At 41.0% G+C, this 25,905-nt stretch overlaps 1 protein-coding gene across 1 annotated transcript in view; it reads right to left on the bottom strand.

The window, feature by feature from the left end:
- LOC117425379 (tRNA pseudouridine synthase-like 1) overlaps positions 1 to 25,905 on the bottom strand; it is a 52,615-nt gene that overhangs the window by 16,431 nt on the left and 10,279 nt on the right. Inside the window, exons 3-5 of the mRNA XM_059001963.1 lie at positions 21,381 to 21,568; positions 8,427 to 8,576; positions 6,802 to 6,975 (exon numbers count right to left, since the gene is read on the bottom strand). Coding sequence (XP_058857946.1) covers positions 6,802 to 6,975; positions 8,427 to 8,576; positions 21,381 to 21,568 — 512 coding nt within the window. The remainder of the gene's footprint in view (positions 1 to 6,801; positions 6,976 to 8,426; positions 8,577 to 21,380; positions 21,569 to 25,905) is intronic.

Genomic DNA, 25,905 nt, shown 5'->3' with positions numbered 1-25,905 from the left:
AGGGGCAGTCTATATGTAAAACTGTGATTACATTAGAGATAAACTAATGTATCCTGTAACAAAACTGCAATAGCGTATATGTTTTATATTAAAATATATCGCAAAAACGATTATAGATATATGCTACTTGAAAGAAAAAAGTACACCACCACAGAAAGCCAATTCTTACATTCGTGCATAACATGATAATTTATATAAAGTAATTCCTCATAGTTTGTAATATCAGTACAGTGTAATACCACATTATATTTTAATGGTAAGGTTGTGGAAAGCAGATCACTCTCTATCTGATCACAATGTTAAAAATGCCTGCACGCTTTTCCACTCGTGTGACGACATATTCATGTGACAGACATGGACCAATCAAAACGCGAGACTGTTATGCGGTTCCATCCCTCAGTAACTGACACCAAAACAGTGGATGGGCGGGTGAAGCTGAATGCTATTGCACTCAGCGTATTTAATAACAAACAAAACAAAAGATTTAAACAAAACAACAAAACACAAAACAAAAGGGCACGAGGGCCAAACGAATAAACAAACAAACAAGTAAGTGTCGTGCTGGACAATCCAGCACGTTTTAGCAATTGTTTTTCGAATGTTGCTCGCTCTCTCCGCTCCCTGTACTCTCCTCTGTACACCCAACCTCAAGTGCAGAGAGCTGCAGGTTTATATACTCTGGCCGAGGGATTAACTAGTTGGTAATTATCTTATTATCCCTCGGCCAGAGTCTGCACGCGTTTGGTAAGGATGCACGACTGTCAGCTAGTTAAATAATCAGTAGCTGATCAGCCATGCATCCTCACTGGGTTTTTAAATATAAAATAATAAAAGACGCGGCGCTTTTACCCGCGCCGTAAACAAAAATACAAATAATAATACATAGGGGCGGGACACTCCGCCACACACAGACACTGCAAATAGCATGTCGACATATAATTTAGTTATCAATGCGCTCAGCAGTGCCTATGAGGACAGCTGTACATGTGAGACCCGAGAGGAGGCAGCCTGTGTGGATTTATAAGATAATTACCTGATTCCAATGACTGTCACACTTTTCATTTTAATTAGTGATAGTGATAGGAGCTGATGTGCTTCTTACAAAGGTTTTAAAGCAACAGAATTCTATCTTTACTGCAGTACAGTCGGCACAGGTATATTGATAATCGGGATTGCTGCTTAAATGGGATCAACGGTTCATCCCAATGCTATTTATGTCGTTTAATTGGGACATCACTTCATTTAATAGGGATACAGTATTTTCAAATGATGACCGGAGATCGCTTTTCAGAGCAAGACAGGTTCGGTTAGCACAGTGCAGTGAGTACGGGATTACCCTGTGGTTTCTCAGGCAACAGTTGCAAAGAAAGTTGGTGTGTCAACATCGCGGGTGCGATTAATTATGTTTAGGAATTAAAAAAACATTGACTCGTATTTTAAATTATGTATTTAGCATTTAATCATAATGTGATGTCATTTCATTATTTTTCTTTTCAGTAAGAAACAAAAAAGTGACTAAGGTCATCTCAGCTGCCTCTCTTTTAACTGGGACAGCCGCTTATTCAGGATATTTTTCCTTTTCCCGAGGCGTCCCGACTGTATAAAGACACTTTGCCTGATCTTGCATACATTATATATGTATTGTCTATGATAGGCAATTAGAACTGAAGAGCAGCTCCTGAACTCACAGTCAACAATGAAGAAAAAACCTTTTGAGTGTTGCACTCAAACCACTCTGAATGATTGCACACCAATCTCCAGTACTGTCTCCTAAATGTACTAGGCAGGCATGAAGCAGGACTGTCAGTTCAAATTAAAGCTGCTGAGGCCAGTATCTTAATAAACCCAAGCAGGGTGTGTGGATGGGAGGGGGTGTAGTATTACAACAAGCAAACTGGCATTTAGAATGTGTTTTTATTTACTTCCCAGTATCTCGCGCCCGATAAAAGTGTTGATCAAAAATGGCAATCATAACATTTTAAAGTACAGTTTACCATCTATGACATATTAACATATTTATAATTTCCAGCACACAGTTCATTACATTGTCTATGATTGAACTATTTCCCGTTATTACAAAAGGGAAATGCCCAGTGCATCTTGAAAAATGTGCATGTGCAAATTTGCAAGGGCAACTTTATGCCTCCACAGCAAGATGCTCCAGAGAATATGCAGATAGCTCCTCAGCATCTCATTGATCTCTGAGACGCTCCTGATTTACACATGCAGACCAGCTACGCTTGGGCATAAATGGTATGTACTAAAGTGAGCCTCTAATCACTCCATTGTTGCACATGCTTAACTTTGCACCATTTTGGACTTGGTGTAAATGATGTGACAGGACTATAAAAATATGTGCTTGTGTGAGTGTGCTCTCCAGACAGAGATCAGTCATGAAAAGCCATGACATACGGTGTTTCTGTCATGAGCACATGTGGCAATAACATAAAAATGCTGTATGTCATGACCTTTAATGAGATATCTTGTGTATACCAAGAATGCATACATTAATAATATACTGTATATACATATTTAATTTAGTTTTAAACATGTCTTTGGGGGGGGGGGGGGGGGGGGGGGGAATGTGACGTCTCTGACTCAGTGCCTGTATTTGTATGGCTTAATTTGTTAAGAAGGGCTATGTTAAAAATAAATCGTTTATTTTACTGTAATGCGGTCAGTGTTTTTGCTGTCGCTCTCGCCAATTACGAAATGTTTTTTCAGAGTGACAAAGAAACAATTAGCCCAGTAGTCAAGAGTGATGACTGCTTCTGTTTAGTATCTTTTGTTTCATTTATTAATAATTGTTTAATAGGATGTTAGTAGTTAAAACACAACCGCACAATATGATACAGAGACAGATAAAGCAGAAGATCACACTGCTGGAATATCTATGGAACTATACAATGTTGCTGGTACTACCCGCGTTCCATTGAGCTTGGTGGTTTTTGCTAATTCTGCATTTCTGTCATTTCTGCTAATCTTAAAAAGAGTGTGTCTCCAGGCAGAATGTATCTATTTTCTGAAACAGGTTGTGTGTACAGTACTGCAGTGACTAAATCTTCCTTACAGGGAGAGGAAAGCAAACAGTTCTGTTCAAGGGATGTACAGCTAGAATTCTTGATTTGCATGTTTTATCATCATCTGATAGTCATGATGTACAGTAATTGAGATGGTTTAACAATGGTAATGGAAATGAATACATAGTTGTAAATTAAATGAGGGTGTTTAAAATATTAAAAGGTGCCCCTATCAAAATCTTCATAGTTGTTTTAAATGATATGCAGTGTGCAATATAATGCATTTGCATCGCAGGGTGTCGAAAGAACAACAAAAAAGATTTTGTTGAAGTGAAGATTCTGTAGCCATGAGAATGATCTGTGGCCTGTCATGAACACTTTGCCTGTGTGAAAGGGGTATGGGACACGGTGCCAGGATTTCAAACAACAGCCACACAATTCCCCCTTCAGCCAAATACAGAGCCCACACTATTCTGATGTGCGGCGCTTTCGCTTCATTTAAATACTCCGGCCCACTTTCAGATGCACAGGTGCAGTTTTCAACACTCCGCAGTTAATACATAGCCTGCAACCTCTGAGCTGCGCACTTGCACAGCTCAAATTAAATATGCACTCGCATCTACTTGCCGGCTCTTAGTATATAGGCCCCTATTGTTTATTTGAATTTGACACCTTGATAAAAATGAATTCTCTCTTTCTCTAAACTTTAAACCATCTCAGTGCTGGCATTCAGACTCTTCTGTTGCTACCACAGCAATCCCCACAACAGCTCTGGAGATCTAAAGGTCAGTGGGTGCGCTGATCTTACTGCTAAGTCAATGGCCTCTTTACACCAAGAAGCTTGGCAGTGGATGGACCCAAGAGGACAAAAGTCCTGCCCTGCAGGTATCCGCTTGTACTCATTGGGAGAAACAGTCCTTGAAGATTCTGACTCCCCAACCTGTGGGAGCACCAGGGCCAATGCAACGCTTCGAGTGGAATCCCCAGCAAAGACCTGCAACTTTGCAGAGCCAGGAAACTGCACTACCCTGTAAGACTCACCCTGCACACCACACAGAGATCTGTAATTCTGCACAGCCTGGAAGCTGCACTACCCTGTAAGACTCACCCTGCACACCACACAGAGATCTGTAACTCTGCACAGCCTGGAAGCTGCACTACCCTGTAAGACTCACCCTGCACACCACACAGAGATCTGTAATTCTGCACAGCCTGGAAGCTGCACTACCCTGTAAGACTCACCCTGCACACCACACAGAGATCTGTAATTCTGCACAGCCTGGAAGCTGCACTACCCTGTAAGACTCACCCTGCACACCACACAGAGATCTGCAACTCTGCACAGCCTGGAAGCTGCACTACCCTGTAAGACTCACCCTGCACACCACACAGAGATCTGTAACTCTGCACAGCCAGGAACCACACGGCCATGCCTTTACCAGGGGAGATCCTCGGGGACCCCTGCGCACCCCTGCCTGTAAGACACCCTGCACACCACACGGCCGTGCCTTTACCAGATGAGGTAAAGATGAGATGAGCTCTGTATGGCTGCACAGACTGTTGCCTAGCAACAGTGTGCACTGAAAGGAGCAGCTGCTGTGGTTGCTCTTCAATATCATATATATAATGCAAGCATCTCAATGGTAGTTTACCAGATTCACCTTTTACAATAGTACTGAGAAATATGTAATCTAAACGTAATCAGTGACCATAGTCAAGCTGTCACAGCTTGTATAATTCAGCTCCTCTGGAACATTTACAGCACGATATCCCTAAATCACAGAAATTCACTGTGGAATAATCTTTATGTCATACGACATTGAGATATTTAGCTTCCAACAACTTTTTTATATTCTGTGGTCCTGAGTGAATTCTTTCTCTTACCGAACCTCATTTTAGAATCTATCTTGCATTCATTCAAATCCAATGACAGAACTTTACATTATGAAGCCTGTCAAAGGAAAGTAAATCTCTGATACTATCTGTTGAATACAGGTTTAAACGTACTGTCTTTCAGAACATTGTGCTTGTTGTGTAAACAGCACACTCCCTGAATGTTCATAGTTTGCTGTGTTTGTTGTACTCATGAGGATGGGCAAAAACAAGCCACTCGACCCCTTTGGCGGCTCATCCGGCATATCCAGCCTCCTCCTCATTCAGTACTCTGTGAACATTCACAATGTATCCTCGAAACAATATGCTAATACAGAGGCAGCAGAGCCGCAACAGCCTGTTGCTAAGACAATAACTCATTGTTTGGGGTTTGTCCACTGTTTTGTTTGTCTATTTATTTTGGCCAACGTGCCGTTTGGTTTGTTGAGTGTATTGTTTTGTTTAAACTGTTTTATTGAATAAATCAGCGCACCAGCGCATTGCTCTCACTGTACTGTGTTTCTGTATTTCCTGGTCTGACGTCACCCTTCAGCTATCCTTTCCACACAAGAAAAGAGCAAAGAGCAAAAGAGCATAAGAAATCTATGAACAGGAGGAAGGTCACCTCTGCTCCTCCACTTCCTAGTGCCTGACAATCTCAAAACTGGGTCAATAACACGGCTAGATAACCCAGTCCATACCCTCAGTCCTAATTCATTTCCAGCTGTGTCCGCTGGTCCTGGTTCTGTGCTGCGTTTTAAGTATTGGTTCAGGTTAACTATATCAACTCCTTTTAAGATGTTAAAGATGGCACCGCTAGTGGGGAGTGGTGAGGGGCGATACCGCAAAATTGGTGGACACACATAAAACAGTGTATGCGGCGGCGGTTTCCAAAGTAAATCATGCCTCTACCAATACAGCCAAACTGGCCACAAATGATGGACTGGAGTTCCAGTGATGATGAGATGGAAAAGCAAGGATTTCAAACTAAATGATATGACGTTTAGCAGTGTAAGTCCAGTATATGCAGTTCATTTATTAAAGAAAATATTGTTATTTACAGACCAGGAAAGAAATGGGAGGAATTGTACTATACTACAGTATGTTTCCCATCATCTCAACTCTACCTTGTCATTCATGAATAGTGAGCTTTTTTTAAAAGGTTACAAAATTGAAATGTACATGTATTGCATTTCTTAGTTACATTTTAAATAAACAGCAATGAAAGATGTGTTAATTTAGTAGAGCAACAATGCCTTATGATTCTGAAAACTTCATTTTTCCGCCTTAACTTTCTGTTCTTACAGAATTAAATATCAAGAGCTGTGTTACCCCTAACAGGCACCAAACAGAACCAGGCCAACATGTTTTGAATGTAATTTGGGATTAACATGTCTTCTTGTTACTTGTGTGTGTGATGAAGTAGTATAAGAGATTAATCACACAAATCAAGTTTTCATCCAGATATGATGTACCATGCAATCCCAAACCACCCATCTGATTGGTTAGAGCTAGAGTTGCCGCTGAGGGAAAATGTCTCAGCTGCACAATATCGCTCGCCTAGCCCAGTGGCGGCAGCGTACAATAATGGAGATGAAAATGTGTGTTTAAATAAAACCTGAGTACCTGTGTGGCGTGTCAAACACATTGTTCTGTGTCCAGCTCCTTTATCCAGTGGTCACCCACGAAAGTAACCAAACCTAATCACGTATTCATTTTTATTTCAAACTCACTCCAATCAGAAGGTCTAGTTACTAGCTGGTCTAATCTTTCAATAGCTGCAAATGAAGAGGAAGCAAGTTGTCCAGACAGCTCTGGCTGCCCTGCAGCATGCCTCCTTACCTGTGAAAGTGATGCTGTGAGGAGCCCACTCCACTGCACACCTCTGCTTGCAGAAGGCATGCCTTACCTGTGAAAGGGATGCTGTGAGAAAGAGCCCGCTCCACTGCACACCTCCGCTTGCAGGAGTGTCTTGATGGGGGACTTGAAAGGTGTCTCGGAGTTCAGTGATCTGAATGTACTGAAGTCATGGGTCCCCAGCAACAGCTTGGCAGCTTCTTGCAATGCTGTCACATTCAAATGGCTGTTTCAGAAAGAACATGTGTTAGCCTACTGACGTTTGAAAGAGACACAAAAAGGCTGTAGTTTAACTTTCCCAGCAGTAAAGGACATACAATACTACAGCATCAAAAACATATGCAGAGCACAATGCATTTAGTATTGTTATTATAAAAACATATGCAGAATACAATGCATTTAGTATTGCTATTATAAAAACATATGCAGAGCACAATGCATTTAGTATTGCTATTAAAAAAACATGCAGAGCACAATGCATTTAGTATTGCTATTATAAAAACATGCAGAGCACAATGCATTTAGTATTGCTATTATAAAAACATATACAGAATACAATGCATTTAGTATTGCAAAAACCTGCATTTAGTATTACTATTATAAAAACATTAGTAGACAATTATTAGGAAAAGAATAATATTTCACTTAAAGGCAGAACAATATTCTTTAAATTGCAATACAGAGGAATAGCAGATATCCTTTTCTTTAAATGACTGTATGATCTGATATTTTGTAATATATAAAAGTTGCATCTCCCTGTTGGAGATTCCAGTCATGAGGGGTTACGGGGGCACATTCTCAAAGCACTTACTCCAGTCTTTAATTAACACCTGTTTTTTTAAAGGAGATTTTATTTTTATTTTTACAAAACAAATAACAGTAATGCAATTCAATAGCTCTTTTAAATGGTTTGTATTTAAGTTTTGTAACATGAACACAGAATTTTCTCCTTTCAAAAAACAGGAGTTAAAGGTAAAAATAAAAATGCGTTAAATTATCGGTATGCAGGTTCTTTTGTATCCATGATTGGAAAAGTGAACAGTAATGACTCTTTGGACCTTCCTGGAGAAAGGGCTGCAGTGTCGACCCTCTGAAGAAATAACAAGTGAGAGACGGCAGCATTGGTCTGAAGAACAAAGCAAACACCTGCAAGCTTTTAATACAAATTAGCACAGACTGCCAATGGAGGCCCTTTACCCCACTGAACGTTATGGGATGTGTTTAAGATATGTGTTCAGCTCCTGTGTATACAGCAGAAGTGTTTGTTTAAAAATGGGAGAAAGTCTGGCCCATCAGAGAAATATCTATAGACTGGTAATGTATTCCTCTACTGCGTTTGATTCATTCGCATTCCACAGCCTCCCCCTCTCCCCCGTTGCAGCTGCCCCTTGGTGCTCTCTGTTATGGGTGGTCTACTGCTTTGTCCAGCAGACCCGGTGGACCAAGCGTGTTGGGGCAATTGTTCATTCTGCATAATAAATAAAACATTATTCAAATGTGTTGTGAACTACTGAAACACCATATGCATTTATTGGGAGATATCAAAAATGCAAATACCATTTTGGCTGCCAAGGAGATTGAAACAAAAGTTTGGGCCAGATTAACACATCACCCAGACTCACTTCTTATGCACAAACGTTTGGGCCAGTCCCAGATTAACACATTACCCAGACTCACTTCTCATGCACAGCCCAGCAGAGGCTCCTCTCGAACACGGGGAGCTGGGAGTAATGCCGGGCCCCGGTAATGATCCGGTAAACGTATGTCCTGGATAAGGCACGGTAACGGGCGTGGAAGTCATCTGCCACTCGGTAGGCCTTGAGGATGCTGGAACAAGAACGAGCAAAGATATTCTGTAAGGCTTTCACAATTAAACACGACACATGACCAACTAGGAAAAGTGATTGACATTCAAATATAATTAAAATATCAGTTTCCTCTTACTGTGGCATGAAGATTGTCGCTGTTGTTTTCAACAAATTATGGCCTGCATTTGCTCTTACAATCTATGCTATGGAGTCCGCATTTTAACACTTTATCACTGCGGACCACTTATTTGAATCTTAGAAAACGAAGTTCCTGTCTTTTCACATTCATGCAATATCTAACAGGGTATCCCCAGTACAATCATTTCCCTGCCTGAGCTCCTGGACACAGATAGGATGCTCTCTTCACCCGCTCTGCACTGCAGTGTGATTCATCAGCTCACTGCAACACATGAAACTACACATAAAAGTAGGTCACCTTCCCTGAGACACACATCACTGTGGCATCCCTTCAGCACAGCTGTCTCTACCATACAAACACTGTCACATGCATTTCAATCTGAGCAAACAGCCGCTTCTCTACACCGCACTGCTTTTCATGTGGGCTGGCAAACTGAAATGTGACTGTGCGGTTATGACAATGGAAGAGAAATGTACATTCTAGAGAGTCTATATACTGTGAGAATCTGAGTTCCCAGAGCTCGTCTCAGCTGGTATTTACAGATGATCATCATTTACAGCGAGGGTTTTTTCATTCTTAATCCCATCAGCTCGTGTTGAATTCATTGCAGGCAATGGCAGCTCCAGCTGGGTGTAGCTGGGTTTAGTGCAGCCGCTCCCTCAAGGGAAAGTGTTCACCCGGTCACCAGAACAGACCTAGAAGAGGAGCTGCTTTGTTTGAAGGGTGCAAAGCACACTGGGATGGGAAAGGGACTCTTTACTCTTGTTATTATAATGTGCATGCCACTGCAGGCCCTATCCACATGGCTTTTAAACAGCACGCTGGTAGGGGTAAAGAAATATAGTGTTACTTGCACTTTTTAGCAACTTTTTACACTTTGATGTTTGAGCCGCACATCTGTGCCATCTAGGGGTTTGGGGACATAATTAAAATCTTAAAAGGAGTTGACATAGTTAACCTAAACCATTACTTTAAGTGCAGCACAGAAACCAGGACAAGAGGACACAGTTGGAAATTAAGTGGAGATAAACTTAGGACAGAGGGAAGGAAACTCTTGTTCACACAGAGAGTGGTGAGGGTATGGAAGGCTACCTAGTCATGGTGTTGAGACAGAATCCCTTGAATCCTTAAGACTCAACTTTACTAAGATCTAAGCTAAGATGGGCCGAATGATCTTTATGACTATATATATATATATATATTTTTTAAAGCCTGCCAGGTTGCACGTGGTAATTATCAGAATAATCAATGAATGCAGCTCTAAACCTAATCGGCTTTTTACTTTGTTTCTTTATATACATAACTGTAAGAACATTTATGAACGACAGAAGGCCATTTGGTCCATCAGTGCATGTCCTGTTCCTATTAGCTGATTGATCTCAAAACTCTGTCAAGTCAGGTCTCAAAGCATTCCAAGGATTCAACAACAACATGACTAGCTAACATATTCCTTCCCCTCACTACTCTGTAACACATGTCTTGCATCTCTCTACACAGCTGATCCATGCTGGAGTTCTATCTCTCTACACAGCTCATCAATGACATATAGCTAGTAACCTATTCTATCACATTAAGCATACAATTCGGTAAAACTTTAACACCTACAGTTAAGGCAATGAAATACTGAAATTAAACGTACCATATACCAAAACTTTGAAAATCATGAAAGAATACAATTCAGTACAACTTTGACACATTACAGTACTTTAAGAATCATTAAACTTCAAAAATTCAGTAAAATGTTTCTATACTTTGACACTTGCTGTTAGGCATTGTAATAACGTGCAATTAAAGTGCTGCTCAATAACATAGACAGGATCTCCAGCCCTTACTGATGAAACAGAAGAGAAATCAAGAACGAGGCGACTGTTTTAATTTGCTTAACTGCAACAATTTAAAGCACACAATGCTCCATCTAAGGTTTTGCTGGTCTGAATAATTCTGTAACTTTCATTTGCCTCAGTCTGCTGGTCCTTTTTTTGGCAGCTAAATCTTGTAGCTATTTAAGCAGCAGAAGCTGTGTGTGTATGTAGCAGGGCAGAAGAGCCCTGCCTGTGATCAGTGGGGCACCCTGCTGGAAAATGTATTATTATTTAAATGTATTGCAGTGAGTTTATTTAGAACGGGTTGTTGTGTTATTGTTTGGCAGCGTGGACGGGGTTAAGGCCCCACCCCTCTAAACGCCTGCAGAAGGTGACCGTCTCTGGATTGATGAAGTGATTACTAATTGGGAGACGGCCACGTAGCGGGGTGGGTGTTGAAGGAGAGAGAGAGTGAGAGAGACGGGAGAAAGATCTAAAACAAAGAAAATAAATTGCTACACTTGCTGGAAAGACCATCACGGTACTTGTTTTTGGTGGAGGTGTTATTTTGTGTTTGAGACTTGTTTTGTTAACCCTTTTTATTTGGCTCTTTGAGCTGTGTGTGTTTGTTAATCCGTGCTTTTAATTTTTGAATTAATAAATACGCACACCAGCGCTTCTACCAGCAGTACCTGTGTGTGTCTCAGTTCATTAGATAATACGGTTGATCAAAGATTGGACAATTGACTCTCTACTGTATATAGCCTTTGTTCCATTGGTTTATTCTGTTCATGACTCTGATCAGTAGTATTAAGGCACTATGTTTTCATTAAGCCAGTAACATTTTGTTACCTCTGTTTTGACATTTAAACAAACAAATAGTCTTTTTTAGAAAAAAACTGAAAGCAAAATCTCAAGCCTAGCCCTAAGGCACTTGTGAGAATAATATGCTAATGCAAGGAAAGAACATTTTTATTTATTTTTTAACCTTTAGTTATTATCCTTCAGCAAAACACACAGATGAGCTTCCTCAGATTAAACCCAAGCTGATTTGAATTTCTCGCTGCTGACTCACATCTCATCCTAATATCTGAAAGTTAAGAGAAAGCTTTGATCTTTTTTTAAAAAGTGTAGTCCTAGATTTCAGGCTTCTTTTTAAGCCCAATGTGACTGAATCTTATTTGTAAGCTGCTTGTGTTGTCCCAAGGCACTGAAACTGCAGTAAATGTGTGCAGACAGGAGTATAGTTCCTATGCAGTGTGAGGCAGTGAAGCTGCAGTAAATGTGTGCAGACAGGAGTATAGTTCCTATGCAGTGTGAGGCAGTGAAACTGCAGTAAATGTGTGCAGACAGGAGTATAGTTCCTATGCAGTGTGAGGCACTGAAACTGCAGTAAATGTGTGCAGACAGGAGTATAGTTCCTATGCAGTGTGAGGCACTGAAACTGCAGTAAATGTGTGCAGACGGGAGTATAGTTCCTATGCAGTGTGAGGCAGTGAAGCTGCAGTAAATGTGTGCAGACAGGAGTATAGTTCCTCTGCAGTGTGAGGCAGTGAAACTGCAGTAAATGTGTGCAGACAGGAGTATAGTTCCTCTGCAGTGGTCTTGAAAAATCTTGTCTGGTCACTTGAAATTATGTTTTTTTTTATTTCTTTTCTACATTCCCCTGACTATTTTATGGGGTTTCCATCATTGTGAGTGGCTCTGGGTTATGTTGCTCAAACACTGAGCTGTCATTTCTCTATAAATGTGCTCTGCCTTGAGGCTGCTTCTCCACTGTGCCAGTTCTACCTACTCTAGACCCTTCAAAAAAGGCCCTTTTGAGACTTATCCTTCAGGAGAGCAATAAAAACAGTTTTGACAGTATAGAGCAATAAAGAACATGAGAATTTACCAACAAGAGGAGGCATTCGCCTCTAGAACCTAACAGCTGATAGATCCCTAAACCTTGTCTTTAAAGATCCCAATGATTCATCAACATGACTAGGCAGCCCATTCCATCCCTCACCACTCTCAGTGTGAAGAAGTGTCTTCTACCCTGTCCTAAGTCTTCACTTCATTTCCAACTGTGTCCTCTGGCCTTGCTTTCTGTGCTGAGTTTAAAGTATTTCATTTTAAGAAACTCCTCAGAACAGTAATTCACCTGTTCCTGCCTGCAATAAGTAAGCTTCTTGCTAATTTAGTTTTATTCAAATGAAGCCCAAAACTTACAGAATCAACCTAAATTCAAGTGCTCTTTCTCTGACTCTTATTGGTTCTCAGCTTGCTTGGAGAATCATTGCTTGGCCATTTGTCTGCGCTTCCAAATTTCGGAACAAAAAACATGTCACGTTTTATCAGCTTGAACCTCTGTCACAAAGACGTGAAGAAATCCCAGTATTGGGGCAACAGAACTCAGTGGTACTGCAAATGATCATAAAGAGGTATGAGATTAAAATGACATTATACCCTTTAACTGCAGCTGTTCTGAATATGGGAGCAGAGCTCTGTCCTGCAAACCCTGAGCACAGGGTCACGTTCATGAGAGCAGAGCTCAAACCCTGAGCACAGGGTCACGTTCATGAGAGCAGAGCTCTATCCTGCAAACCCTGAGCACAGGGTCACGTTCATGAGAGCAGAGCTCAAACCCTGAGCACAGGGTCACGTTCATGGGAGCAGAGCTCAAACCTTGATCACAGGGTCACGTTCCAGACTACAAGCTTCAAAGGTTGAGCACCTGTATTCAGCTCTCATGCTGGCATGCTGCTTGTGAACAGTGACACACATATCTTTGTGATGTGCACTCATAGGGACCTTCCGCACAAACACTAGCCTTGAGTAGCCAGCACCAATGTAATCAGAGCATATGGATTTTTTGAAAAAGACTCTGATGTTTTTACCTACATTATCCATAACTTCAAACAGTAATTTATGGGGTTAATTTGATCGGTTTACATCTCAACAGGATTTAGAGCATTTTTCAGCATCTCCCTGGATTAACCCCCCCACCCAGAAGGGTGATTTCCCAGTGCTGTAAGATGCTCTAACAAATCCAACAGGTTAATCAAATCACCTGTTAACAATACAAAGGATTCAGCTAATGCCTTCATTATTAGTGTCCAGGTAGGATGCTGTAGCGCAGTGATTTTACCTCCCTAACCAGAGGAAGTGCCAGAGCCAATGCAATGCTTCCTGTTGAATCTCCAGCAACTTTGCACAGCCAGGATGCACACATGCGCTCCACTTTATATGACTAGAATGGCCCGCAGGACTTACTGCAGCCACACAGCCAGCTTCACTTCAGCAATACAGCTCCAGGATGAAACTCAAATCAAGCAGGCCTGCTGCAGCCACACAGCCAGCTTCACTTCAGCAATACAGCTCCGGGATGAAACTCAAATCAAGCAGGCCTGCTGCAGCCATACAGCCAGCTTCACTTCAGCAATACAGCTCTGGGATGAAACTCAAATCAAGCAGGCCTGCTGCAGCCACACAGCCAGCTTCACTTCAGCAATACAGCTCTGGGATGAAACTCAGATCAAGCAGGTCTGCTGCAGCCACACAGCCAGCTTCACTTCAGCAATACAGCTCTGGGATGAAACTCAAATCAAGCAGGTCTGCTGCAGCCACACAGCCAGCTTCACTTCAGCAATACAGCTCTGGGATGAAACTCAGATCAAGCAGGCCTGCTGGAACTGGGAAAGAAAGGAACACTGAAGGAGCCTTTGCTTAATTTATCAATTCATTCTCAAAAACATTGTTGATGTAGTACCAGTAAATTCAATTTAGGGAAAAGTAAATGGCAAGCATATGACTTAAGCAAACCTATTAATGCTTTGTAATTGCTAGCATTTAGTACCACAGTGACACCTATTGGCTGCAATTTACTAAACTGCTCTGTACTGATTAGCATAAACTCATGAAATTTCTCCTGGGACGCCCAAAACCGATAGGTGTTTTTAAAATCTTAAAAGGGCATTAAGTCAACCCTAGCCAATACTTTAAACTCAGCACAGAAACCAGGACCAGAGGACACAGATGGAAATGAAGTGGAGACAGACCTGGGACAGAGGGCCTTGCTAGAAAGAGGGGCGAGTTGAATTGTTGGGCTGCTTTAAGAGCCGACTTACCAAAGTTTTGAGATCAATCAACTAGAAACAGACAAGATGGGCTGGATGGCTTCCTCTCGTTCATACATTTTCTTATGTCTCTAGCCAACAATCACTAGGTGTAGAATGACTACTTCAGCATGTTACAGCTTGATTAGCTTGAAATACTTGATTAGTTGGCACTATTAATAAATCATGTATTTGCTGAGGTCTGGTTCACTATTTATGTACAGCTTATTAATGTTCTAAAATGTCATTTCTATGTAATGGATTGCCACGGCAACTGCAGTGCCGTCCATCTGAAACCACACGCTTCCCAATTACTTTCTGTTTAATTCAAACAGCTGAATACAATTAAAATACTGACACCGCCAGTCTGCTGCTAGCATAGACTTAAAACACACAAAAACATCAGTCAAGTGTCAACACAAGAGAAAGAATAGACAGAAAGAGAAAGGAGGCTTCTCATCATAGGGCAGACACACAACCCACACTGCATTTCATGGCTTATAATCCATTTTCTAGGATGATAGTGACATAGCTGCTGAGAAATAAAGCTGCTTAAAGAATATTTGTATGATACGTCTTTACTGGATCCAGTACTAGGTATGGCACTGGCTGCTGATTTCACTAGTAATGTACCATACTGGCTCTAAATTGATTCCAGATTGATGACTGGTTAACCCTCCAGCTGCTCATGTGATAATCTCAGAAAGCTAGGCTTCCTCTCCGCGATGACATCATTTCACTGACAGCTCTGGCATGGGAGTATGAAAAATACATCTAACAATACATCTCGAGCTAACAACAATGCTCAGATTGTGTGTTAATGAAATGGAAAATATGCACAGTCCTGCCAATTCAATTCCTGGGGCGAGGAAAGGCTATATCGAGACATAAAAAGGAACTGCTGGAAATTGATGTTTATTCAGTGTAGTCAGGTAGCTAATTTAGTACATTACAGCTACTGAAATGCTTTCAATTACTGGTTTGCTTTTACTTCAGATCTCAAAAATAGATTTAAAATCTCTAAATTTAGACAGTTTTAACTTTTCTTCGGGGAGTTGTTAGTTAGAATTAAGAAACAAAAAATATTTAACACACAAATCATTACATAAATTACAAATAATTGACCACAAACCATTACTGTGCTACTCAACGCATAACACAGATATCTCTACAAACAGAATGTGTGCCTTCTGATAGCATGCTAGTATCTATAGATGCTGAAAATATATCCAGTATGTTATAACAAGCTTTCTTTCTAATTACAAAGACAATGGAATATTCCTAATTCAAGAACAGAACAGAAATTACGAATGAGAGGCGACAATTCGGCTCATCAGTGCTCGTTCGGTTCCTGCAAGCTGACCTGGCTTGGTAACCCATGTCATACTCTTTAAAAATATAACTCTGCCAAGTACAACCAGGCTTGGAAACTGTAACAGGGTAGCATCAAGAAAGAGACTCAGAGGCAAGGAAGCTGCAGCGTAAAGCCCAAACGCACACTTTAATAAACAAAATAACACCAAATAAAGGGTGCAAGGGCCAAAACAAAATGTTCAAGTAAAACACGGTTCATAGGTTGGGCATTCACCTTCACTACTCACAGAAAAAACATAACACAGCCACACCACAGACTAAAAAAACTCACCAACTCCTCTCTCCCAGAGACAGAATTTCTGCCTGCTTTTATGCAGGTGGCCGCTCCCCAATTAGCACCAATCTGCACTAACTGGAGAGTGGCCACACCTGTGGTTGCTGGTTGTGTACAGGTATACAACTGCAGCAACCGAACATAAAAACTTCAAAAGTAATGCCCCGTGTCCCAACAGGTAACAAAACATGGTAACAAATTTCATTTTATGTGAAAAACAACACTTTTCGTTAACACAAAAGATTACAGTTAATGCATAACGAGGAAATCAACAAGAGTTTCAACGGGGCAAGTGTAAACTTACATGTAGTGATGAGTGGATCCATGAGTGGCCAAAAGAGGGCGGGGCAACGGACAAGTGTCAGTCAGGACAGGAACTGACCACCCCTGAGAAGTAACCAGAACTACTTCAAAGTCATAAGTTACTGTAACTATCGGTAGTTAAAATCTTGTTCAGATAACTTGTAATTGTAACAGACTACTTTTTAAAGTAACTCCCCCTACACTGTTAGTAACCACCTCCATTACTGCGAGTTGGAGAGACATTGCATACAATCAGAACTGGGGCTGATGGGTTCACAGTTCTAACTGGTTTAATCATGATTTGATGATTTGAATAATTTGTTTTTTTTATTTTCTGTCCCAGTGGTCAATGGAAAATGTACATTTGTTACTTCTTTGGGCATACAACATATTTTATATATCCCTGATTTCTAATTCAGTCTGTACATAACCAGTATACAAACTAAAATGGTATGATTCGCTATACCAATGTACTATTAGAAGAAGGAGAGAAAGTCACTTGAGTTGAATCCCTCTTTTAATGAAGTAGTGTATCCTTTAAAACAATGAGATGCTTTGTAAAGAGTTAATGTAATACCAGAATGCTTCTTAAAAGCACAACCTTAGTTTCCTTTGACAATGTTTCCCTTTTGTGTAGCCTCTCTGATCACATGGAGCCTTGGTGCCATAAAGACTCCAAACAAGACTAAAGAATCATTCATACCGATACAAATGCACTGCAACTCATTAACTAAACACAGTGATAATGCAACATCGTTTACTGAAAAATAAAGCGACGCGGGACTGCGCGTGATCATTTATTTACTTTACATCCGGGGTCAAATACCGTTTACGTCATTACAGTGCGTTCCACATAGCAGACGCGATGGTGGACGCAAAAGAACAACAGAGAATAAACCCAAACCTAACCCTAAACCTATACAAAACACTCCAACTAAGTTAAACCCAAGTGTGGAAGCATTTAGTTTTTTTTAATTACACTGGAAATACAACTAATCTTTCCGTGCACTTGAAAAGATGCCACAATACCGATGTAGACTGCACTGACTTACAGAGCTCTATAAAACCTGCTAGGGTATGGCCCTCTAGGTCCAGAGCTGGGCTCCCCTGCTGTAGGTGTTCATGCCATTTGCAAAGCAGACCACAATGCCGTACTGCATAAAGAAATGGGTTTTAAACAAGGAGTATTGTGACCACACAATTGTTTTTTTACAGAAAAAAACTAACTTTTGGTCTAAAAAAGGCAATGCCTCTTATTTGTTTTGATGCCTTATTGTCAATATGAATATATTGTTTGGTATAGAGCTATTTCTTTATTGAAGAATGGTAGTTTGCTCTGTCCTTGCTCTGAGTTGTAAACATGGTTATTTACACTTGTTTCAGGAACACTGTTAATGAGACTCAATACTAAATGTTTCATTAACATTAGAATTATTCAGGATGGTAAGTTTTTGCAGTTAGCATTACTGGATTATACTGATAAGCAACTCTTTGTGCTTTATTAGTTGTATTGTGATGCGTATCGTATCGCAGCCCATGTATCGAGGTACATATCATATCATCGTCAAGCTAAAGGTACACACCCCTAGCAAACACCAACTAAATATATGGGAAGACGATTACTGTACCACCGACCACAGCTTAAAACAAAGTGGTTGTTTTTGACTGGACAAAGCTGGTTATGGATTTAACTGTGGTCTGTATACCTGGCAGTGAAATTATCATTTTTCACTGGACATCACAAGTAATGAAACATTATTGAGAGAATCAATAGAGTACAGCTTTGTACCAAACATTACAATAATAACACGTGTACTGTCTCTATACAGCAGAATCCTAAAAAAGTCGCATGACCTCATTTGAGGTCAGAAGACCATGTCATCATGGTTACTAATACATCATCAATGAGTGTAATATAACCCTGCCAATATGAAGTCACTGTCTGACATAGACACCGAGGCTATGCAGTGTGGTGTTGACAGCTTTGTCAAATTATTGTCATAAATGGGTTCTTTTTTTTAATTAAAAACATACAGTATTAAAAACATGGCCAGCAATGGTAAACTATGGTAAATGCAACAGGAACAGCGTGGAGAAAACTGCACAATTACTGTGCAAATTTACAATGGTAAAACATTTATAAGTAGAAAGCACATTGGAAATACTGGGTACAACATTTCTTTTACTATACAGCACATTTAAAATGTCCTCCATAGAGCACTTATCCAGAGGTGAGGTTATACTTTGTTCTCATTTTTAATAATTTCCTTCAAATGCAGTCCCAGCGCTGTGAGTTTATGGGATTTTACACATAGCCCTTTCCTGTCATTGTGATTCCTCTATGAATAAAAACAACATCAGTAATATGACTGATAAGGATTGTTCTTCTCATGTTCATTTCCCACACTAACTCCCACAGCTATCTATGTAACGTCAGCAAATCTGCTTTTTTAGGATTATGATCTTATTTAAACCTCTTGCTTTATCCAAGTGTGTTTCCTCCTTTGTATCTTACCCTACAGCTATGGCTAAAAGTTTAACATCATCCTATATTTAACTAATGTTGCTTCAGGTCTCCCAAGTGGCACATCCAGTAAAGTTGCTCCGCGTGGAGTGCAGGATGCGCCCTATAGCCTGGAGATCACTGGTTCGAGTCCAGGTTATGCCATCGCCGATCGTGTCCGGGAGTTCCCAGGGGGCGGCGCACAATTGGCTGAGCGCTGCCCAGATGGGGAGGGTTCAGGTAGGCAGGGTAATCCTCGGTTCACCGCGCACCAGGGACTCCTGTGGCTGATAGGGAGCCTGCGGGTCTGCTGTAGAAGCCACTCAGATCTGTGTTGTCCTCCGGCACTATGGGTCTGGATTTTCTTTCCTTTCAAAAAGTCGGAGTTAATGTAGGAACGGAGAAAAAAACGCTTTGAAAATAAGACCCTAGAAGCAGAGAATGAACTAAGAGATAAAATCACTCTAGTGATTCTAGTGCTTTGAAGTTTCCAGTTAGTCGGATTCATGAGCTGCTTGCAGCCCGTATGCCAGATAGACAGATTGCTTCAATTTGATCAGATTGCATTGGCAGCATGTATTTATTATTTTGTGTTGTCTTTTGTTTGACGTTGTAGTCCGGTTACGCTTATGTGTCATTCAAAACGGGATGAAATCTGGTTTCATCTAAAAATAACAATGCAGTGCTTATGCAAGATCAGAACAACAGTACAGAGCCGGAAATGATAAGAAGTGGGCTATGTCATTGTTTATAAAAAATGACTTTAGCAGGACAACCCCCCTGAGAGGACCGTTTCACAAGCGGTTTCTGGGTGCCAGCTGGGCTCAGCACACCTAGGCAAGCGCTGCTCTAGATATCTGTAACAACTTGGCTCACTGCAATAAGAACCACTCACAATACTGGAGTCACTGCAATAAGAACCACTCATAATACAATACTGGAGTCACTGCAATAAGAACCACTCACAATACTGGAGTCACTGCAATAAGAACCACTCACAATACAATACTGGAGTCACTGCAATAAGAACCACTCACAATACAATACTGGAGTCACTGCAATAAGAACCACTCACAATACAATACTGGAGTCACTGCAATAAGAACCACTCACAATACTGGAGTCACTACAATAAGAACCACTCACAATACTGGAGTCACTGCAATAAAAACCACTCACAATACTTGAGTCACTGCAATACGAACCACTCACAATACTGGAGTCACTGCAATAAGAACCACTCACAATACTGGAGTCACTGCAAAAAGAACCACTCACAATACAATACTGGAGTCACTGCAATAAAAACCACTCACAATACTGGAGTCACTGCAATAAGAACCACTCCCAATACAATACTGGAGTCACTGCAATAAGAACCACTCCCAGTACTGGAGTCACTGCAATAAGAACCCCTCACAATACTGGAGTCACTGCAATAAGAACCACTCCCAATACTGGAGTCACTGCAATAAGAACCACTCTCAATACTGGAGTCACTGCAATAAGAACCACTCTCAATACTGGAGTCACTGCAATAAGAACCACTCACAATACAATACTGGAGTCACTGCAATAAGAACCACTCACAATACAATACTGGAGTCACTGCAATAAGAACCACTCACAATACAATACTGGAGTCACTGCAATAAGAACCACTCCCAGTACTGGAGTCACTGCAATAAGAACCCCTCACAATACTGGAGTCACTGTAATAAGAACCACTCCCAATACTGGAGTCACTGCAATAAGAACCACTCTCAATACTGGAGTCACTGCAATAAGAACCACTCACAATACTGGAGTCACTGCAATAAGAACCACTCACAATACTGGAGTCACTGCAATAAGAACCACTCACAATACAATACTGGAGTCACTGCAATAAGAACCACTCACAATACAATACTGGAGTCACTGCAATAAGAACCACTCTCAATACAATACTGGAGTCACTGCAATAAGAACCACTCTCAATAATTGCAAACATCATAAGAAATGGAAGGGGACAGTTATTAAAAATGTAAGGAAATGTAATTTGAAGCTACTTACTCTTTAAATATAAGGAGTGAAAATATGCTTGAAACATTATTAATTAACAATGAGATGCTTGCAAAGCCCTGTGCGTTTTCAGTTTTACACAGCACTCAAAGATTAAACAGCTGAACCTGTAAAGTAAAGAAATCTGAGGCCAGGATTCTGACAAACTGCCACCAGGGAAGATGAAAGCTGTGGTAGGAAGTGCACTCTGAATACACTGGAGTGGCATGGAACATGAACTGCTTGGCAGGCACCCTTCCAAATAAAGCATTCAAATGTGTTTCTCACCTAATGGGTTCAGGCTTCAGGTGGTAATTTAAAGCATCAACAAGAAGTCGCTCTGTGAAGGGAGGTTTGCCACTCTTTCTCTGGATGTCCACATGGGCAGAGTTACAGAGCGCATGCACACCGCTGTCCGTCCGGCTGGATACAGACACACTGACCTCATTGGCTGGCCTCAGCTTCCGCACAGCTTCCTGTCATTGGAGGAAAACCAGGAAATACACTCAGGGTTTGTGGAGAAAACACAATGCATTCAGGTAAGATTCACTCAGTACTGTATCCACGTCACCGCACAAAAGACATTGCACACAAGGGGAACCAGGCTAGAGTACAAAAAACAAACAAAAAAAATAATCTGTTACAGTTACAAGTTACTTCAACAAAAACATAACTAGCTTTTTTTTCGGTTTTGGCCAGGCTGCAGCTCGAAGTCTTCTGTGAAGATCCAGCTATTGAAGCACTTTCTGAATTCCAGTCTTCATTATTTTTAAAACACGGTGCATGTAATGCATTACTCCCCTCACTGGGATTGGGCTAGGAGGACAGGTTAAAAGCCTAGAAAAGAATTGGTAAGAAGGGGTTACATTGAAGTCATTCAAATCCTAAATGACACATTCAGTTTAAGATGGGAGAGCACAAATGGAAGCTGAGTATAGGTAAGTTCAGGAGATAAGAAGCACGTTTCTACACACTGATAAATGCATGGACTAGCCTACCAGGTGAAGCAGTAACATCTAAAACACGAACAATAACAATTCGATCATGTCCCATTAAGTTAGATCCCATAGTGTGCTGATGGGGTGAGCCTTGTGGGGCCGAACAGGCTTTTCTCGTTTCCAAATCTTTCTTATGTTGTTAATGTTCGTACTGTCAATCTATTAAAGGTGCAGTGTCCTGCAATCATGCTTCATTTTACAAGACAATATGATTCCTGGCTGAATATCTGTACTACATTCTTCCAATAGGTTAGCCTTCATAAGCTTGCTTACCGGTTAGTTTACATCAGTGCTGCCCAAACACGGTCCTGGAGAGCCCCTATCCAGTAAGTTTTGTAGGTCACCCTAAATTGCTAATTTCTAAAGACTGGGAACACATGGAAGTTATTGATCAATTAAGCAAATAATTTCTTCAATTAAGGGAACTGGTCATTGGGCCAGTTTACATGCTGGGAAAATGTCATGACTTGTTTACTGTCATGACTTATTTAAGGTGGTACGGTCTGGATTACAATTTCAGTTAGTTTTGGTTTATGTTTAGTTTATGTTTGAATACAAATGTAAAACATTATACAAAAATCAAATACAACATTTGAAATACAACAAGTTTCAAAGCAGGAATTGTTAAATTAAACAAACCAAAATTATCTAAAATTATAATTCAGCCGTACCACCTTAAATAAGTCATGAAAGTAGACAGATAAGTCATGACATTTTCCCAGCATGTAATCCAGGCCATTGAGGGCTGAAAAGGGTAGTTCATTTTTTGTACCAAATGATCTCTAAATGACTTCATTTAATAAATCACCTGCTTAATTGATCACAATGAAATTGTTCCAGGTGTTAAGAAATTGATGATTAAAGGTTACCTATAAAACCTCCTGGATAGGGGCTCTCCAGGACTGGGTTTGGGCAGCACTGGTTTACATTATCTAAAGTAGTTCACCTGCAGGCTGTAAGCTTCCTTCCTACTTGATGCTCGCTGGTCACTCTGTCACTGAAATAAACAGCCAGCCTCCTGTTACTACCTGTAGCAGCAGGGGGGTGAATGCTATACGGAAAATTTCATTTGGCTTAGGGAAGCAAAATAAAAATGTAAATGATTAATGACAATATTCCTCCGTCCAGGAGAGCAACCACCAAGAAAAGGTGTTAAAACCAAGCCTCGCCCAGGACAACTGGAAGCTGCTAGAGACTGGAAAATGCTGGCAGATGTTGGTCAACGGCTTATTTTTCCACCTGAGATTGCCACCAGTAACCTTCGACCAGACATTGTCTTGTGGTCTGGACCAGCACGCCTTGTTCACCTGGTAGAGTTAACAGTGCCATGGGAGGATGCTCTAGATGAGGCGTATGAGAGGAAGAAACTTCAGTATGCTCAGCTAGCTGCTGAAGCAGAACAGCGAGGATGAAGAGTCCGGGTTTACCCAGTGGAGGTGGGTTGTCGAGGATTTGTGGCACACTCTACAACCCCGTTTCTCAGAGATGTCGGGTTCAGTGGTGAATAACTTATCTGAAGCAGCAGAGAGGAGCAGCAACTGGCTGTGGTTGAGATGGAAAGATTCTGATTGGGGATCTCAAGCACAATAGAAAGAAAGCAACGCTGATGTATGGGTAAGTAATCTGGGCTGAGTTGAGTGGGGGACGGAGGGGGGTGATGCTGGGATGCCAGAATCACTGTCGAGCCCTCTTGCGGTGTCATGGGCTAGTCGACGAAACACAGAGGACAGAAGGTGCCCAATTGAAGACCCCAGAGATGTACCCTACTTAGCTCAATCCAGACGGTTGTAATGCTGATGCGCTGGGGAGACCGCACTGTGGTTGATCCCCGGAGCCAGCATCGCAGCCGTTGTGTGTGTCGATGCGCGGGGGAGGCAAAATAAGCTGATCCCTGGAGCCAGCATTACACTTCAGCCATCAACACCAGGCAGCAGGATATCTACATCATCAGATGGAAGGCAACGCAAATGGATGGAGACGCAGATGGATCATATTAGTTTACTGTAAAGCTACGTCTTAGTTGGTGCTTATCTTGGCAAGAGCCGAGTTCAAATCAGCATGAAGTTTTAACATCTACTCTCATGTAATGGAAATCATCCATTCAGTCATTTATATTTCATGCAATGAAAGTTAGGAAGCATGCATCATCCCAAGCATGCTCTTTTGGATTGAGATCCGGGGATCATGCCTGAAGCCTATGTCATGTTCCCCAGCGATTCGTCTGGCCTCCCAGTGTAATCAAGGAGCCCAGGGTATCCCTCAGAAAAGGTTACCATGATAAATGCATAGCAAAGTGCAATAAGCATATTGAAAGCATAGGTAAGCATTGGTTTTATTTTTTAACAGTTGTCTAGTTTTTGCATTTTCCTCCAAAAAAAAGATTCAAAAGGGGCAATGGAAGGCAGGCTATCACAAAGGCCTTTCCTTTTAAATACAAGCTGCTAAATAGAACAAACTGGTTCAGTGGTTCAGGGTCCCTTACTTGAGATATTTCTGATAAGCCCCTCAATCCCATGAATGAAGAGATTGAAGCCCGCCCTTGAACAGCGTGATTCGATCTTGGATTCCATTCTTGGCAAATCAGCTGCAGATGTGCTGTGAGCTGACATGTATCTTACACATGTCTGCAGAAACTTCAAAGCTGCCTGATGTTTACATCAACAGAAAGCTATAAATCCTTCATTTAAAGTATTGCATGACAATATTTGCTTTTTGCTTTCCTATTTGATTCAGTTGGCACACGATATGTATTGGTGCCATATATTTAACTGTACAGCACGTAGGTGGACTGCTAGCTGCATAACCACTGTTTGTATGTTTGGGTTTGGTTGTGTTTATGGCAAAAGGCATTGGTAGCACCATTCATACTGCCATGAAATAAATCTAGGCAGAAGATACTCCATGAACAGTGCTCACTGCACGTTCCTGGAGTATCGTCTTTATCATGAATATGTATGTGGTACTGTAGATAATAAACACAGTGCTCACTGCACGTTCCAAGAGTATCGTCTTTATCATGAATATGTATGCGGTACTGTAGATAATAAACACAGTGCTCACTGCACGTTCCTGGAGTATCGTCTTTATCATGAATATGTATGTGGTACTGTAAATAATAAACACAGTGCTCACTGCACGTTCCTGGAGTATTGTCTTTATCATGAATATGTATGTGGTACTGTAGATAATAAACACAGTGCTCACTGCACGTTCCTGGAGTATTGTCTTTATCATGAATATGTATGTGGTACTGTAGATAATAAACACAGTGCTCACTGCACGTTCCAGGAGTATCGTCTTTATCATGAATATGTATGTGGTACTGTAGATAATAAACACAGTGCTCACTGCATGTTCCAGGAGTATCGTCTTTATCATGAATATGTATGTGGTACTGTAGATAATAAACACAGTGCTCACTGCATGTTCCAGGAGTATCATCTTTATCATGAATATGTATGTGGTACTGTAGATAATAAACACAGTGCTCACTGCACGTTCCTGGAGTATTGTCTTTATCATGAATATGTATGTGGTAGTGTAGATAATAAACACAGTGCTCACTGCATGTTCCAGGAGTATCGTCTTTATCATGAATATGTATGTGGTACTGTAGATAATAAACACAGTGCTCACTGCACGTTCCTGGAGTATCGTCTTTATCATGAATATGTATGTGGTACTGTAGATAATAAACACAGTGCTCACTGCACGTTCCTGGAGTATCGTCTTTATCATGAATATGTATGTGGTACTGTAGATAATAAACACAGTGCTCACTGCACGTTCCTGGAGTATCGTCTTTATCATGAATA

Source organism: Acipenser ruthenus, chromosome 27 (assembly GCF_902713425.1).
Source record: "Acipenser ruthenus chromosome 27, fAciRut3.2 maternal haplotype, whole genome shotgun sequence".
Taxonomy (NCBI): Eukaryota; Metazoa; Chordata; class Actinopteri; order Acipenseriformes; family Acipenseridae; genus Acipenser; species Acipenser ruthenus.
The sequence above is the reverse complement of the archived record's forward strand: the minus strand, read 5'-3'. Positions and strand labels throughout refer to the sequence as shown.